Source organism: Amyelois transitella, chromosome 8 (genome assembly GCF_032362555.1).
Source record: "Amyelois transitella isolate CPQ chromosome 8, ilAmyTran1.1, whole genome shotgun sequence".
NCBI lineage: Eukaryota > Metazoa > Arthropoda > Insecta > Lepidoptera > Pyralidae > Amyelois > Amyelois transitella.
In genome coordinates this window covers 8615659-8632873 of record NC_083511.1, presented here as the reverse complement: position 1 = coordinate 8632873, position 17215 = coordinate 8615659, and the positions used below count along the sequence as shown (strand labels likewise).

Sequence of the window (17215 nt, the reverse complement as noted above, 5' to 3'; positions counted from 1 at the left end):
TACCCCACGTAGGGACGACCACACTCTCACTCAATAAAGCACTTTTGAACATACATATCAATTTATTGATTTCATACATTATTATTGACCACAGTATTGATAAACAAGATACAACATTACTTGGTTCAAAAATTAGAAAATGTAGTGGTAATATGGTTGGCGCAACAAGTTGTACCCCCACTACGGAATTTCTCCGCGAACATTTAGCTTGAAATATTGCTTAGAACGTGAAACACGAGTGGTTATTTCAGTCAGAGGTTAGGGATGTACATTTATATTTCTGCCTGGTAGGATTTATTACATACTAGCTATTACCTGCGGCATCTTTCGAATAGATAACGGGTTATCGCAAAACCTACGAGAAAAGTACTTTTTTCAGATGAGGGATTCCTAGGCATATTGATCTAATACTAGCTTTCATGTTGATCTGGTCACGAAGAAGAAACTTGCACATAGCTTTAAGGAAAATCTAACATATTAGTTTTTCCCTTAATCGACTTTTACATGTATGTGCGGCAAGAAAACCAGCGAACTTCAGATACACTTCTTTGTATAAGCGTTAGTCATATACGACAAAAGTAGGTACAAATTGCTCTTTAGATTTGATTTTTTTTTATATTTAAAACTTTATCTTTATCTCTGCAGGTAGTGACGTCATAACACAGTGCCGAACTGCCGATGCTGATTATTTGTATACGTAACTCACCGCACTGCGGATGTAGCACTGGCCTTTTACATTGAAGGTAACTTTTAGAAATGGCATCAACCTGCATTGTTTTTTTTTGTCGTATTTTTTATGTTTGACAAATAACTTTTCTAAATAAATAATCACAAATAATGATTGATATCTGTTAATCTCACTTACTGGTTACTTTTCTGTTGTCTGAATGCACACTAGTTGCTTCACAATGTATTCGCTCACTGTAAAGTCAGCTTTTTGTAATTAGTTGCTGTGTAGCTATATGTAACTAAGAAAATTGTCATGTCCGAAGTAGGACTCAAATTTATCAGGCTTACGAGATCCCATCCTCGTCAATACTTTACTAAGCAATTGCATGGTTTTTGATCACAAGAAATTTCTAATAGCTTTGTCTAATCTATACTATATCATCTCAATAGAAAACTCTTGTGCAAACAGTATAGCAGTGACGTGACTGGAACACTTTATCGGTTCGTAAGCATGTATCTATTTCATTTAGAGCCACTTTCAGTTTGCTTTGATTGTGAGTAGGAAGTTCAGATTGCCAAACAAATTGAAAAAGAAAGTAAATATTTGAAGAGAAGAGAGTACAAAAGAAGTTTATGAAATTTGTGTCTGTTTAAAGTTGGTTTCTCTGTAACAAATGAAAAATAGATGAACTTAAGAAAAAATAGAGATTCATAGAAACATATGGTCTTTAAATTTACTATACTAAAGACCTAGTGTATCGCGGGCAGAATTTTGGAGGAAAATATTAGTTTTAGCATGATTTCTTAATCACATTTTATATTTCCTTGTTTTTTAAAGCTTTAGTGTCACATTTTTTTTAAATTTATTATACACTATTTTTTTTATCACTATTTAACATAACACTGACTTATACACTTGAGAGAAATGAAAATGGTCATTACATTATATTCTAAAGAGAATATACTTGCACGTCGAACTTGAAAAGCTATTAATTTTCAATATAATGGCACGTAGATCGTTACTGCAGCAAGTTTTAGGCGCAGTATATGAGAGATGGAATCGAATTGTTGACGCTCTACGACATTTTTTAATTATTTAATGTTTTTATGACATGACAAAGTAGGTATATTCATCTTTAAAATTGAGGTTGTAGTAGAAAATGTTACAGTATGTTCCGCTGTTTTTTCTCACTTTGAAAGGGCTGGCTTTAATTATAGGTACTTATTGTTGCACTTTGTTCAGAAAAAAAGAACATTATCCATAAATAAAGTTTAATGTGGTTTTTCATATTCACATAACACAGATAACCCGACTTTATTCAAAACCAACACTCATTTGGATAATTATATTATCATAATAACATTGGCTGAATGTTAAAAGTGAGTATCAAAGAAATAACAACTCATGACTTAAAATAAAAAAACAAAGTTTTCTAACATTTTATTTATGTTCGCTACTAGACCAGCCCGTGTCCGCGTAATAAACTAAACAGCTACTAGCTGTTCAGCCTTTTTTACATGTGAAGCGGGACAGCTGTAGTTTATCGCGCGATAAAAACGGCGTCGCGCGTGCCATGCTACGAGGACAGAACTGAAGCACAAAATACCTAAATAGGAAAGCGATTGAAATTTTACCCGTGTCGTAACTGCATTGAAAGTAGACGGGACCTAAGTATCACTAAGATTTTGATTCACTTTGGGGGTTTACCGCTCGAACAAGTAAATTCACTTTAAAATATTTTAGAATAAAGGAGGTTTCACATTCTAAATCATAAATCAGAATACGGAAATGTTAACTTTTTAACAAATTCTGAAACTTTATTCTTTATATTTAATTGTAAATTTTACTTACATAAATCAAAGTGGTTAGGTTAGGTTAAAATATTTGGGACTTTTTAGTAATTTATAGGTATATTAAAAAGGAAATTCGATTGATTGACTAACTGACATATCAACGCCCATCCCAAGCCGCTGGATGAATATTTGAAGTCTGACATGTATGTATGTTTATCGCAATTCCTGCGAGAACCGAAATTAGTGAGATTTTTCGTTTAACGTAACCAAAACGCGGCTATATATAAATAGTTTTGATATAAAATTTTAATTATAATTGAATCATTAAATTTTACTGCAGTATATCCTAGCCTTATTTGATCGGAGAAAACTCGTTAGCGTGAGCACCTACCTCTAACATGAATAATGTAATTAGAGCAACTAATTAATTCTGATAGATAAGTCGATATTCAATTTGTATGTCATTGTTATCGGTACTTTGTAATAGACTTTATAAATAGTTTGACTTTTACTTAATATTTAATTATATATGTAACTTTATATGCTGATATTCGTTATTTATTTGCTTCAGGGGGTGAAGATCATAATCATTTATATTACTACAAAAATCATGACAAATTAACAGACCTGTTACAATGTGAGAGACGCATATTTGAGATGATGTTAGCAGCATTTTGTGTTTTTAGATGTGATATTTTACTATATGATGATATTATCACATCTGCCTCTAGAAAACAAGATGTTATAAGCTATATATATTGATAAAGGAATACATTGATTAGAGTTGAGCGAGTTCAATCAACCAAGTCAACCTTGAAGGGCATTTGCCTTGTTAATGACATAACTAATGTAGTCTCAGGCCGATTGTTTAATGTTGGAGTTTCGCCAAAGCTACGCTCAAGGCTACGCATGTGAACTTGAACTTCAAGATGCCAAGTACTTGCTTAAGGTTCCCATGTTAACTTGTATAGGCTACAATATCATTTAGTAATTAGCGACAACTGCATCTTCACTTGCGTGTAAATTGTAGTTTTTGATTTTGTTCGATGTTCAAGAAATATGTACTGTTAAGTTTCATCCTAATACTTTGGTAGATTTTAATACAATACTTTATAAATGATCTTTATTGCCCATAATATAATTCATATGTAGTAGAAACATACATTAAGAATACGTTGAGTAAAAGCGGACATATCGCTTAGCAATCACTTCCAGCCAACCTTACGGAATATGGGACCCAAGACTTGGTTTTCTTTTAGGTAATGTTTCATTGTTTTGTGCCAAATTAGAAATTATTGTCAACAAAATTAACTAAATACAAAACTGAATAAAATATATGTTACTTTATACATACATATAATCAAGGTTTATATATACATACATATCCCTTGCAGGTAGACAGAGTCAGCAGTCTTGAAAGACTGACAGACCACATTCAGCCCATCGCCTATTAGAAGAATCCCAAGTTTATCCTATCCAGATATATACCCTTCCGTATCTATCCTATCCCTTAGTTTATCCCTTAGTTCCTTTATTGGTGCGAAATTTCAATGAAAAACGATATTCACACAAGCGGAGGTGCGATAGAATCCTTGTAAATCACATTCAGCAAAATATCAGCCACCAATCAAGAATTTTCGGTGAAAATGTTAAACATTTTCGTGTTCAAAACCAATTCTTAACTCTATCTTTACGACTTTAAAGGTATTCCGAGCGTGCAACACTGTAAACTTCATTCACAGAACTGCTACTGAATTGTTTCTGCAGCTGCCTAACCTGAAACCAACTACTGCGAAAGTTACAAAGTTTGTGCTTTGAGATGTTCCAGAATAGATTTTGAAGATATTTTTATTTACATTGTAAAAGATAGATGAAATTTTGTATACAAGAACGGTCTATTGCTAACCCCTTTGATGTTGCGAACATTTTTTTTATTCATTATTGGATTAGGCATTTGTCTTCAATATCACCTGATAGTAAGTGACGATAAAAACAGATTTTTTATGTCTATCTAAGAGAATCCCCTTTTTTGATTGTGATTCAATACATGTTAAGGTCATGAAAGATAATAATATTTGATTTTTTGGCTTTAACTTAAGTAATGAAACTTTTGGACTCTATATGATTTTTCTTCTATATTTACAATCGATCTAAACTAATTGATTTTAGTGGCTTATCACGCCTTCTTAAGAGGTACGTAGATTATAAATAATAAATTCTCTATTTAGATCAATGTACTATTTTAATGGCTTTATTATGTCATTATTCTTCGTCTTCATCATCATCGTCGTCCAGCATGGTAGTGGTGGTGTTGAACACTACTGACACGATTTTCCTCAAAGCCTTCCTTGCACTTTGTCTTAGGAGCGTCAATTTGAATTGCATAAGCACGATCAGATATGTGGACATGAAGGATATGTTCTGAAAAGTAAAATTGATACATAATTGTATTGTGATTACTACTGATACCGATAGTTGAGTCAGTCTACCGCCAAAATGCAAGAAAAAAACGTTTAATAATGAACGGAACTTTAATTTAGTTTCCCAAATTTTGCCTAGAATTTGGGCTCATATAATAACGACTCTTTTGTATTAAGTAGGTGTATCAGTTTAAAATGCTAACCAAAAGTTATTCAGACTCGGTTATTACCCTTCCAGAATCATAATTAGATATAGGTCATAGGACTCCTTTCCAGGGTGCGATCTAGACTAAACGCCAGGAGGAAATTGCAAAAAGTAAATAAAGGCATAAATTCCTAATTTTGAAATGACATCAATAATCGTAAAATAACCGACTATCGCAAATATTACGCTAATGCCTGAAACATTAACAATTCATTGCACTATGTTAACATGTCTAAATTAATCGTTGTTAGCAATCAGCTGATTCATATCACCATGTTCAATTGTACGTGAATTTCAGATGCGTTCAGATGAAAACATGGCGTTGCAAATTTTTGAGCTATTGTCGCAGTTATTATTTTATTTAAAATAGTGTTGAGCCTTAAACCTAGAATGAACTTAATGCTTATATCAAAATTTAAAATAGGAAAGAAATCAAGTATTAAAAATAAATGTGTAAAACTCTCACTCTTTTGGTTTGTCCCAAAAATTTTTTCACCAGTATATAAACTAAGCTTCGAATCTAACAGTTAAAAGTCTAATGAGACTATGCAAAGATGGCCACTTATGGGTCTAAAACTGAAAATGCCGATAATCAAACAAGAGAGAAAAAGTCGTAAAGCGGAATCGCAAATCCATAGGTGCGGGGGTTGTGACCGGAATCATGTAAGGATAAGAGAACGAGTTATAAACATTACATCATCAATCATTTAACAAGAAAAAGAAGAGGAGACCTGACCTGACCTGACTAGCAGTTTCTCTAAGATTATGTAAGCATATCATTCATTCACACTTAAACTCACGCCTCTTTCCCGGAAAGAGTAGACACGCACACCACTTTTCTCTAGCAAACCATCTCTGCAAACTTCTTTCTGAAAGCTCGTTGGTTTAAGGTTTTCTTTACCTGACCTTTTGCAATCTTAACTTAATAACAATATTGAGCATTACTAACTACATACTAACAGCATAATTATATACTTACAGCAGTAAACAACTCTCGGTTTATATTAGTGAAGCCATCAAGATTCATGATGGGTGGGTTTTTAGCAATGGCCACTAGGAACATCTCCACCTCTCGCTGGGTACTTCGGTCTATCGCTCCTAGGTTCACATTTAGAAGACGTACTTGGAATTCTAAACCAACCTGTAAATAAATTAATATTCATCAATCTAAGAAGTTATGAAGGCCATAAGTTTTTTTTAGCTTCTGAAAGAATTAATACGTGCATACATATAAATAGCACATAATGTATATGTAAAATAAATAATTTGAATCTCAATTCTATCTTAAAGCCAAAAAGCTGAACGTGGCCTATCAGTATTTTCAAGACTGTTGGCTCTGTCTACCCCGCAAGGGATATAGACATGATTATATGTATATATATGTAATGTATAATTAACATTTTCTTTTCGAGTCACGATTGGCTAATTAAGTTCATATAATTAGCTTTTATCCGTCACTTATCAACTGCTCCGTTGTATCCACTACTGATCAAGATGTGAAGTGAATAAAGTCACCAACCTTTCTAGACGCGTGGTAAGCCTCGTTACATATAATGAACAACAGGGTCATACAGTAACCCACAATGACGATCAGCCCCATCTCCTTATAGCTGAGACCGTGTTCCAATATTTCTGAGAGTACGCCGTACAGTGATATGGTGGTGGTGAAGAATATAACCATACAGTATATGCCATACATGTTGGAGTACGCTCGACCTGGTAATGAAGTATATACTGCGTTATGAAGTATATAAGACGTAACATATTTTTATATACATATAAAAATATGTTAGGTCTTTATTCTTTTAAAAGTCTCGCGGGCCACGTACAGCTGGAATTGAGATTAAAATAGTGGTGGTTGCTAGCTCATCGCCTCAAAGAAGAATCTATGGGAGTCATTAACCAGCTTGAGATTATACAGCTTGGGATTCTTCTTTTAGACGATGGTTTGCAAAACCAAAGTTCTAGTTGCTTTTCATTGTTTTTTCTTCGGGTGCAGCGTAAGATCAATATGCATTTAAAACTTCAGGCCAGGTAGTGATCGAAGTGTTGTTCTTAAACTTTGTTAACTTATCGTTACGGTCGTAAACTTGCAAGATTTTATTACAGGTAAACAAACATCAGAACATATGAATCTGGATAAGAGCTTATAATTATGATAAAACTCAAGGTATTAAAAATTATTTGTATTTGTTAGCAAAATAAGCTATTAATAAAAAAAAAGGTAATTATTTTTTTAATAGGTTACTCGTTACATTAAAACAAAACAAAAGAACCTTTCAAATAACCTCCCCATATATTTCAAGGCTTGAAAAACCCTTTGTTACATTTTATGCGTCATAAAAGTAGTTGACACCTTTAAAGAATTTATGGTCACATTGCAAGCAACGAGATTATCTAGCTGATGTAGTATTTATAGTTCAAATATTAAAATAGGGCATTATCTTTTACTGCTGTATTTTATAGCTGCTAACGCGTAATAGCTATAAATGACATTTTGTGAGTAGCTAGAGGAAAGCTAGTATAGATAGGTACCTCTAGAGTAGGATAGTACAGACATGATTTGATAAAAATATTCGTTAAAGAAACGGTATTTGTTATTTTCTAAGGTTAAAGCCCAGTTAGCACATTCTCTTAAATTTATTGTTATTTATTACCGATCTAAATAACATGTCTAGAAGACTTGTTTTTGGGTCGTTCTATGAATAAAATGTGCTTCTGCTTGAAAAAGTATGTAAAACATCAGCATAAAGATCTCAATACAATAAAAAAGAAATTGACAATATATTATAATGTTAATTCAAATGTATGTAAAATTAGGCCTTGAAAGCTTAAATTTATGCTAGGTCTTGAAGGTGATAGTGGCCTTCGAGTTTCCATATACTATTTGTACTGTCTATCCCGTAAGGGCAAAACACGTATATATGTCGTGGCCATATCATAGAATTGATCACTTCATGAAATACTTGGCCATTTCATGATTTGATCACATTTCATGAAATGGCCAACTATCTATTGACCACATCATGATGTGGCTTGACCAGATCATTGATAAGAAACAGTTTGAAGATTTGATCAACGAAACGCGCAACCATTTCATGAAATGGCCGAGCTTGTTTGATCATATCGTGAAATAGTTACCTTAATTACCGACAGAGGCGCTATGATCGCTTTGTTTACTCTTCAAAACGGCGGCCGCAAGTGTTTGTTTGGATGCAAATAATATTGAAATAAACTTATAAAGTGAAAAAAAAAAGGATGTTACGATGAAAAGGTAGTCGCATATTTTGCAAGCCACGTCACGCATAATAAAAATGTCAAGAAACCCTGGAGTTTGGAACGAATTTCGCAGGTTAGTTCTTCACTTTTGATTTTATACAAATTACATTATCTATATCTATATCTATATCTATACATATAATAAATCTGTAGAAAGGTCAATTCTGTACATTGAAAATATTGAAAAAATAAATAGCAGGGGGTGTTACTGGATCGATACCAAACACAAAAATGTGATTAAAAAAATTTTTGTCTGTCTGTCTGTATGTTCAGGCATCACGTGAAAACTAACGGTTCGATTTTGATGAAACTTGGTATAATTATACCTTATTATCCTGGGCGTAAAATAGGATACTTTTTATCCCGAAAAAATACGAAGAAAAAAAAATCTTAATTTTTCAGTTTATATTGTTGCGTTACCCGCAGTGGATTTAGCGCCGTAACCTGTAGCGCCTAAAGTCGGCTTTGGCTTGAACCGTTTGCTGCACAAGCGGGCCGCTACTAATTACTATGAAAAAAATACTACATAGCTACATTAATTCCCATCAAGCTGAAAATGAGTATAATTATTTAAAACACAATCAGAAGCATTATTTCAATATTCCCCATGATTCCGGTTTGAGGAAAAAAATTTACTCACGGTCAAAGGTAAAAAATGGGTGTATCGCAATTTTCTTTAAAACGGTAAGTTTTTCAAATCGGAAAATTACCTCAGACATAAATTGTAGATCATAAAGTTATCTATAAAAAAGGTATCAATAATTTTTTTCAACAAAGCTACCGTTTCTGTGATATATACGATCTGTGACTATAACGATGCAAAAAGTTGCAAGCGTCATAATATGCATCCGTTTCCTTGCCACCTCTGAGGTAGTGTACTATTAGCGCGTTTTTTTTTTACATTTTTATTATTAAACTTGAAAAAGTCTGAAATAGGTTAGAATAAACACGTGTTTTCACTACGCAGTGGCACTCAAGACTAACTTTCGTATTTATTATTTAAAAAAAAATAGAATAACCCTAAGTGAAGAAAATCATCTTAGGACAATAATAGAGGTTACAATTATCAAATTCAATGCAATAATCAAATTAAAACTAAAGCTACTTATAAAAAGAAAGAAAAAAGATGACTACAAACTAAAATTTAATTTATAAATTGTACAGTCCTTGCATAGCATCAACATGCGGGAATGTGCCCAGAAGGCTGGCAGCATTGCCAATTCGAATGGCAATGCTGATTCTCTGAGCCAGATAATTTCCAGCCCTCTGGTCAAGAGATACCTCAATTAGCTTTTTCGACAATTGTCGGAAAAGCTGATGGGCAGATAGGCCCCCCGGTCCCAGAGTTTCTACCCCAAAAGGTTCAAAAGTATAGATATTACTGATAACTACATACATACATACATACATAAAATCACGCCTCTTTCCCGGAGGGGTAGGCAGAGACTACCTCTTTCCACTTGCCACGATCCCTGCATACTTCCTTTGCTTCATCTACATTCATAACTCTCTTCATGCAAGCTCGGCGGTTTCGGGTACTTTTGACCTGACCCTTTACCAGGACGTCCTTAATTTGATCAAGATATGTTCGTCTAGGTCTTCCCACCCCGACCTTTCCCTCCACACTCTCCATGTATATCTGCTTAGTCAACCTGTTTTCATTCATCCTCTCCACATGACCGAACCATCTCAACATACCCTTTTCTATTCCTGTAACTACATCTTCTTTCACATCACAACATTTCCTTATCACACTGTTCCTTATCCGGTCACTCAATTTCACACCCAACATACTCCTTAACGCTCTCATTTCCACTGCATTTATTCTGCTTTCGTGCTTCTTTTGCCATACCCAACTTTCACTCCCATACATTAATGTCGGGACCAATACGCCCCTATGCACAGCCAGTCGAGCCTTTTTGGATAGTTTCTGACTGCTCATAAAGGCATGCAAAGCTCCATTCACCATGTTCCCCGCGTTCACTCTCCTTTCAATATCACTATCACACTTGCCATCTGATGTAAACTTTGATCCCGATAACTACATATTTGCGCCTTTTGAGGTTTTTTGCCTCATTTGAAGCAGAACGGCCTTAGATTTAGTAACCTGAAGATGAGACGGCGCAAGTGTGTCGACACAAGTAGCATCCCACACCAAAGGCCGCCCCAATCTCCAGGGTACCAAAGTCATACCATCCGGTCTCTTGGCATCATCCCGAGCCAGACCGTTTGGTTCTAGAACGGCTGGAACATGGATGGTGGCAAGAGCATGGAGGATTATATCACTTAGGGCGGCATGGCGCCCTAAACGGCCGGCACTCCTAGGGCATGAGAGGCCGTGGTGTCCATAGCCGACAACGGTATCCCCGCAAGGACAACTATTATTAAAGACTAACGGTATTTCATGTGTTGAGCATTCTGAGATAAAGCAGCTATACGACCCTAGCCACGTACACAATTAAACAGAGAGACAGATGTTGTCTCAAGGTTTCACTGCAGTATAAAAGAAGGGACTGGGTTTCATTATACTTATGTATATTTTATATTTTGAATTCAAGTTAAAATTACCGACAGAACAATATTTTTACTTATATTACTGCTACATAGAGTATATACGAGACGTGCTTATGCATATTATGACGCTTGCAACTTTTTGCATCGTAATGTCTCAGAAACGGTAGCTTTATTGAAAAAAAATATTGATTCCTTTTTATAGATATCTTTATGATCTACAATCTATGTCTGAGGTAAAACTTACCGTTTTGAAGAAAATCGTGAAAATCCCATTTTCTTACCTTTGACCTTGGGTAATTTTTTTCCTTAAACCGGAATCATGGGGAATTTTGAAATAATGCTTTTGATTGTGTTTTAAACAATTATACTCATTTTCCGCTTGATGGGAATTAATGTAGCTTCATTCCTATTTTTTGGTCTAAATTGACCGGACTGAAAATAAAATGGAGAAATAAACCATATATGCGAAGACCGACATCCGCGCGGACGGAGTCGCGGGGGAAAGCTAGTTATTGATAAAATTAAAATTTAATAATTAATTATAATTCTTAACTATAGTGTTTGTCTTTTAATTTGACATTGTTTTAAACTTGTCTCTCAGAATATTCAAATATTTTTTGTTTTTGTTTTTAGGAACCAAATAAAGGAGAGTAGGGTGACCACGTGAAAAAAGTCTATGGACTATTATTGACTCTCCAAATACGATATTTTGGAAACTGTGGAGGAAGAGTATCTTATATTCAAGAAAAAAAGTATTGACGATCCTACTGTTCGGATAATTACCAAGTTTCTTTTTCATTCTTGTTTATTTTTTAACATACAAAGTTAATGATAATTCGTGATACAATTTTTGATAAAATATAGTGTCATCTTAGTGTTAAGGGTCTTAATGTAAAAATTCTTGTCTTGCCAAAGTTTTCTAGGACAATAAACAATTTTTCATACTAAAATTTTTGTATATATTTTTATTCTTACAGTATCCACAAGTTCCCAGAATTTTCATAATATCTGTCCCTTGGTAAACATATAAACAAATAGTTTATTTTTTAATGTTAAAAAACCATAAGTTAAATAAATAGTTTTCATTCTAAAAATATTCTGAATATTTACTAAACATCGTATCAATCAATCGTGCATGACCAAATCATTAAACGTATAAGTTTTAACGATATGATCATCATTAGTTGGCCATTTCATGAAGTGTGAACAGATCATGAAATGCTCAAATATTTCATAAAATGATCAATTCTATGATATGGCCACGACATATATATGAAAATTGAAAAGTGGCGTGTGGTTTCCGACATTTTGGAATAGAACCACTATCTTCCAATGGATGTCGTAAAAGACGACTACAGGCTATCTTAAGCCTATGCTTATAAACTTCGGATTACTATTCTAGGCTAGCAATCTGTCACTATTTGAATCTCATTCCCATCATACCATACAGCTCAACGTGTCCTTTATATACGTATCTTGAAAATTTAGAAGAAAAGGCATAATCTGAAGTTATATTTAAAGTAATGCCTACCCAATTGCTGCATCATATGAGACAGATCAACCCACAGATGCCTGTACTGGGCTAACTTCAGCGCTGGGTGGTCAGCTTCCAAAGCCTTGTGGAGGTTCATCGCCAGACCTCGGGAGGCAGTACCGAAGGCGTTACAGTTTATGTACCTAAAAGTATAGTGTTGTAAGACATTACATACTCGTATTCTTAACATATTGAAAGTTACTCGTTTTTTATTGTAATATGATTATAGTTTATTTCAGGTCAGACTGTGCCGTGTGGCTCCCAGAACCAATAAAAAAAGGAATAGGACCACTCCTTCTCTTTCCCATGGATGTCGTAAAAGGCGATTAAGGGATAAGCTTATAAACTTGGGATTCTTCTTTTAGTCGATGGGCTGGCAACCTGTCCCTTTTTGAATCTCAATTCTATCATCAAGCCAAAAAGCTGAACATGGCCTATCAGTCTTTTCAAGACTATTGGCTATGTCTACCTCGCAAGGGATATAGACGTGATTATATGTATGTATGCAGACTGGAGATTTTTTGTGTAAAAACCTAAGAAATCTAATCCAAGATCGTCAAATCGAACAACTGAGACTAACGACAGGGAAATAGTGTACCTATTAGGTACTTCTGCTTATCAAATGTTGGCCTGGAATTCTGGAGCCTGCAAATACATTTCACGTATTGAAAAAAGCATTGCTAAAAAATTTTACTTGTCTTGCGAATATTAATGCACTTGTTAAAACTTCTAAAGTGCGCTTCTGCGCACAGTTGCCTACTAGGGTAGAATTGGGGTACATTTTTAAGTATTTTTAAAAACATTATTTACAATGCAGATTTTATAGAGTGCTGTGTGGTTCCCGGCACGAATCGAAAAAAGAATATGACCACTCCATCTCTTTCCTCGTGGATGTCGTAAAAGACGACTTAGGGATGTAGGCTTATAAATTTGGGATTCTTCTTTTAAGCGACAGGCTAGGAACGTATCACTATTATAATCTCAATTCTATCATTAAGCCAAACAGCTGAACCTGGCCTATAAGTTTTTCTAGATTGTGGCTCTGTCTACCCCACAAGGGATAAAGACGTGATTTATGTATGTATGTAGGTATATATGCAGATTTTACAGATTAAACACTAAATAGGGATAAAAATATGACCGAAAAAACATACCATAGTGAACAAAATCCGTCCAACATCGCAATGATGTGATAGTATGCGAATGAATGCCACAGTTCGAAGTCATCCTGCAGGTAATGCTGTGACAGGATCACGGCGATGCTGAGGCCCCACGAGAAGAAGCACAGGCCCCAAGTCAAGGAATATAAGTTGGGGAACACAATGGGAGTTCCGGTTATTTTTAAATATTTCAACTGAAAATTATAAAATTGGTCGAGTATGTAGGAGAGGTGAGTGCTTTTAATAGGATACTAATTGAAAGCCCGCTATAGTGATAAAGAGCTGACTGTAGGACAATAGAAATAGCGTAATTTAAAGTGTAGCCTGAATGGTAGAGACAATTGTCATCTTTGCTTTGCATAAAAGATAGAAGGTAAATTTAAAAACACCATGAAATTTTGTATTTTAAGAAAAGGTATGGTTCCATTGTCTACTACCTATACCACATTAATATTTTCTTTTATAGATGCAAACATTATATCTTGAATTTTCTATGGGCACACTGTTGTAATTACTAGTTAATTTTACACGAAAATAAAAATTTACCTGATAGTGCGTCCACATATTTTTAAATATAGCAACTTGCGGCCCGTGTCGCCATGATGCGATAGGCAGCAGAAAATGAGGGATGAGTATGCTCAAGAATATAATATTGTAGATTACCTCGTCGAACCGCTTGTTTGAGCTCTGCTGGAAATTTGTTAGGCGCTCTCTACCCACTGAAGATAAAAATCAATATATTAGACTCTTCTATGTTTATCAGTACTAAATACATACATACATATAGTCACGTTTATACCCCTTACGGGGTAGGCAGAGCCAATAGTCTTTAAAAGACTTGGTCACGTTCAGCTGTAAGTATCTATACTGAATTAAATTGAAGTAAAGCAGGAAATGGTCCTAAATATACTTAGCTAAACTGAGGTTATCAATGTAAAAGTAATATGCTACAATACGATAGAGTAGAGAGTAAAATAACATTTTTTAATAACAAAAATCTTGTGACAATTTGGTATCTCTGCCTGCTTTGTATAATGGGAGAATGATACCTATTTGTGTGTTTATTTATAAAAAAAATTTCTTAATTTTTGTCTTAACTTCCTATAGGATGTACAGATTTTTTATACCTTTTACAACTATGATACACTCGAGACCCCATACTATGTATGCCCACAATGTAGCCTTTGATATCCAATTAAATGTAGTTCGTTGAGTTGTTTTCGCCTCTGAAAAGTTTAAATACCAGTAAACATATTTGCTTTTACATATACATACATAAAATCACGCCTCTTTCCCGGAGGGGTAGGCAGAGACTACCTCTTTCCACTTGCCACGATCATTGCATACTTCCCTTGCCTCATCCACATTCATAACTCTCTTCATGCAAGCTCGGCGGTTTCGGGTACTACATTTGCTTTTATCATGATTAATCTATAAAAATAGAAATTAAAGAGTATTTTATATTGCTTCATTTATTTTAATTGCAAAATAAAAATGTTTTTATTCTAACTAAAGCAGAGTCTCGGGTCAGTGTAAGTATTTTACACAATTACATAATAAGCCATACATAATTGATAATTCATCAAGTTTACAAGTAATTCCTGCTACCCTAAGTCAGAATGTATACAAACATTTTATGTACGTGCGTATTTAACCCGCATTGCTTACATTATGTGTGTTTATAACATTTTATAGCGTAACTTCGGTGTTCGCTATATTGTACTTTAATGGCACCGCATTTCACGAGAAGTATGAAAGTTAAACTTGGACAATTTCGAGTTTGAGAACTTATCGAATCTCGAATTTTTTTTCTTTGTTGGCGAAGTATATTCAGTTCAAGGCCAAAATGTCTCTTTTTATTGGTCTTTAGAGAGTATAATAAGATGGAAAGTTTTTGTCTTGTGTCAATATGACTCTTTATTTAGGATAATAAGGGCAGGAAGAAGGGACTGGCCAAAGAAATACTAGGCATCCGTGGATGTGGAAGTCCCAAAAATTATATGCGAACCAATCAAGGGCCCAATAGGTCATTGAAACCGAAGAGATAAATGTCGGAAACGGGATCCCGTTCCTCTAAAATCACATAGTAACTAAATATTTTATTTACAACTACGCATGTAGGTAAGTATATAACATTTTTCATACCTCTTGGCACTCGCATTATAGGCATGACTCCCATTATTTGGAAAAGTACAAGTAAACTCTTAGTAGTCAAATAAAAACTGTCGTGTTCATCCAGAAGAGCTCCATCTTCGTCTGTTATTTTTGGTCCATACAAGTCCTTTATATCCGGTTCTAAAACAAGTTATAGTATAAATTCTGGATTTTTTGTAATGTTAAACGTTGGCTACCATAAAGTAGTGTTTCTTCCTTACTGTAGCTTTTATGAAATTTGCATAGATATATGTATATTTCTTTTATTTTTTCCAGAAAATTCCCACAGGAGTTAAACTCTGGAAAAAAGCTCGCAAATGATAAATAGCAGCATCTTTCCGAGACTATGAACCACGACTGTAACCGCAAGAACAAACTTTTACAATACAGCGTTATATTGTCTCAACCAAATCTAATACTTACTCATGCTGGATTACGACTCAGTTATTCTATGTAGTTTCACATGATAGCTTTGCATGCACTTTGCATGCTAAACGGCTTATACGTGAGCAATTGTTCGGTTTCTACGAAGACGTGTTATATATGGTTAGCATATAAAGCTTACTTGCTGAGCCCGCGACTTCATCCGCGTGGAAAAGTTATTTTGGGCATCATTGAAGCCCTCAAGGATGAATAATTTTCCCTGTTTTTTGACGTATTCCATTATTTCTTTGCTCCTTATAGTTGCAGCGTGATGTTATATAGTCTAAAGCCTTCCTCGATAAATGGTCTATTTAACGCAAAAAGGATTTTTCAATTCGAACCAGTAGTTCCTGATATTAGCGCGTTCAAACATACTAGTCATTTTACAAAAATTTTATAAGCGTACAGAATAACACTTTAGGCATTAAAAAAATATTATATTTAGCAAACTCATATCGAAAACTTAATTGAAACGTTGGGTTAAATATAGCTCCCATATGGGATGAAAAGACATGAGCAAAAGTCGCAAAGGCTCAACTCAAAGAATGCAAATTTCATTTCAGGACAAGAGATAAGACGAATTCGCCCCTTAATCTTGTCCCATAAGAGGCAGAATTTGGTCGCATTATTCAAAATTTTATTTCTCCGTCGTAAAACGCGAACAATAAAAAAATTGAGAATTACCTTTCGTATCTTTCGCGTCGGTTTTACCAAACATGTCACGCTTCCGTATTTCATCATTTTGGTTCGGGTTGAACATTCGAAACCTTTCATTGTCCCGGTTCATAGTTTTGTTTTCGATATTCCAGATTGGCGAGGCGATCCCCCGGCTCTGAATGAACTCTGAAAGCTGGTGTAACAAAATACGACATAATCAATCATAACCCACCCGTCTCAGCTTACTTGGTTATGCGCCTTTGCCGGTGGAAAACTATGGAGTTACTATAATTATTGTTTTATTTGACCTAGTTATTTTTTTTGTCTATTTATCAGTTGAAGAAACAATTAGTTGTACTCATTGTGTAAAATTAAACTTGAAATAATATTTTGTTGCTGATTGCCT

General features: G+C 34.5%; 1 protein-coding gene across 1 annotated transcript; it reads right to left on the bottom strand.

Annotated features, from left to right (window-relative positions):
• Positions 1 to 4725: 4725 nt before the first annotated feature.
• On the bottom strand, positions 4726 to 16939 carry LOC106135936 (gustatory and odorant receptor 22). The gene is made up of 9 exons (XM_013336353.2): positions 16837 to 16939; positions 15721 to 15870; positions 14703 to 14801; positions 14122 to 14294; positions 13570 to 13769; positions 12413 to 12558; positions 6608 to 6804; positions 6068 to 6229; positions 4726 to 4884 (listed from the first exon to the last, which is right to left on the bottom strand). The coding sequence occupies exons 1-9, from the start codon at positions 16937 to 16939 to the stop codon at positions 4726 to 4728; spliced, it is 1389 nt and encodes a 462-aa protein (XP_013191807.2).
• Between the last annotated feature and the right edge of the window lie 276 nt (positions 16940 to 17215).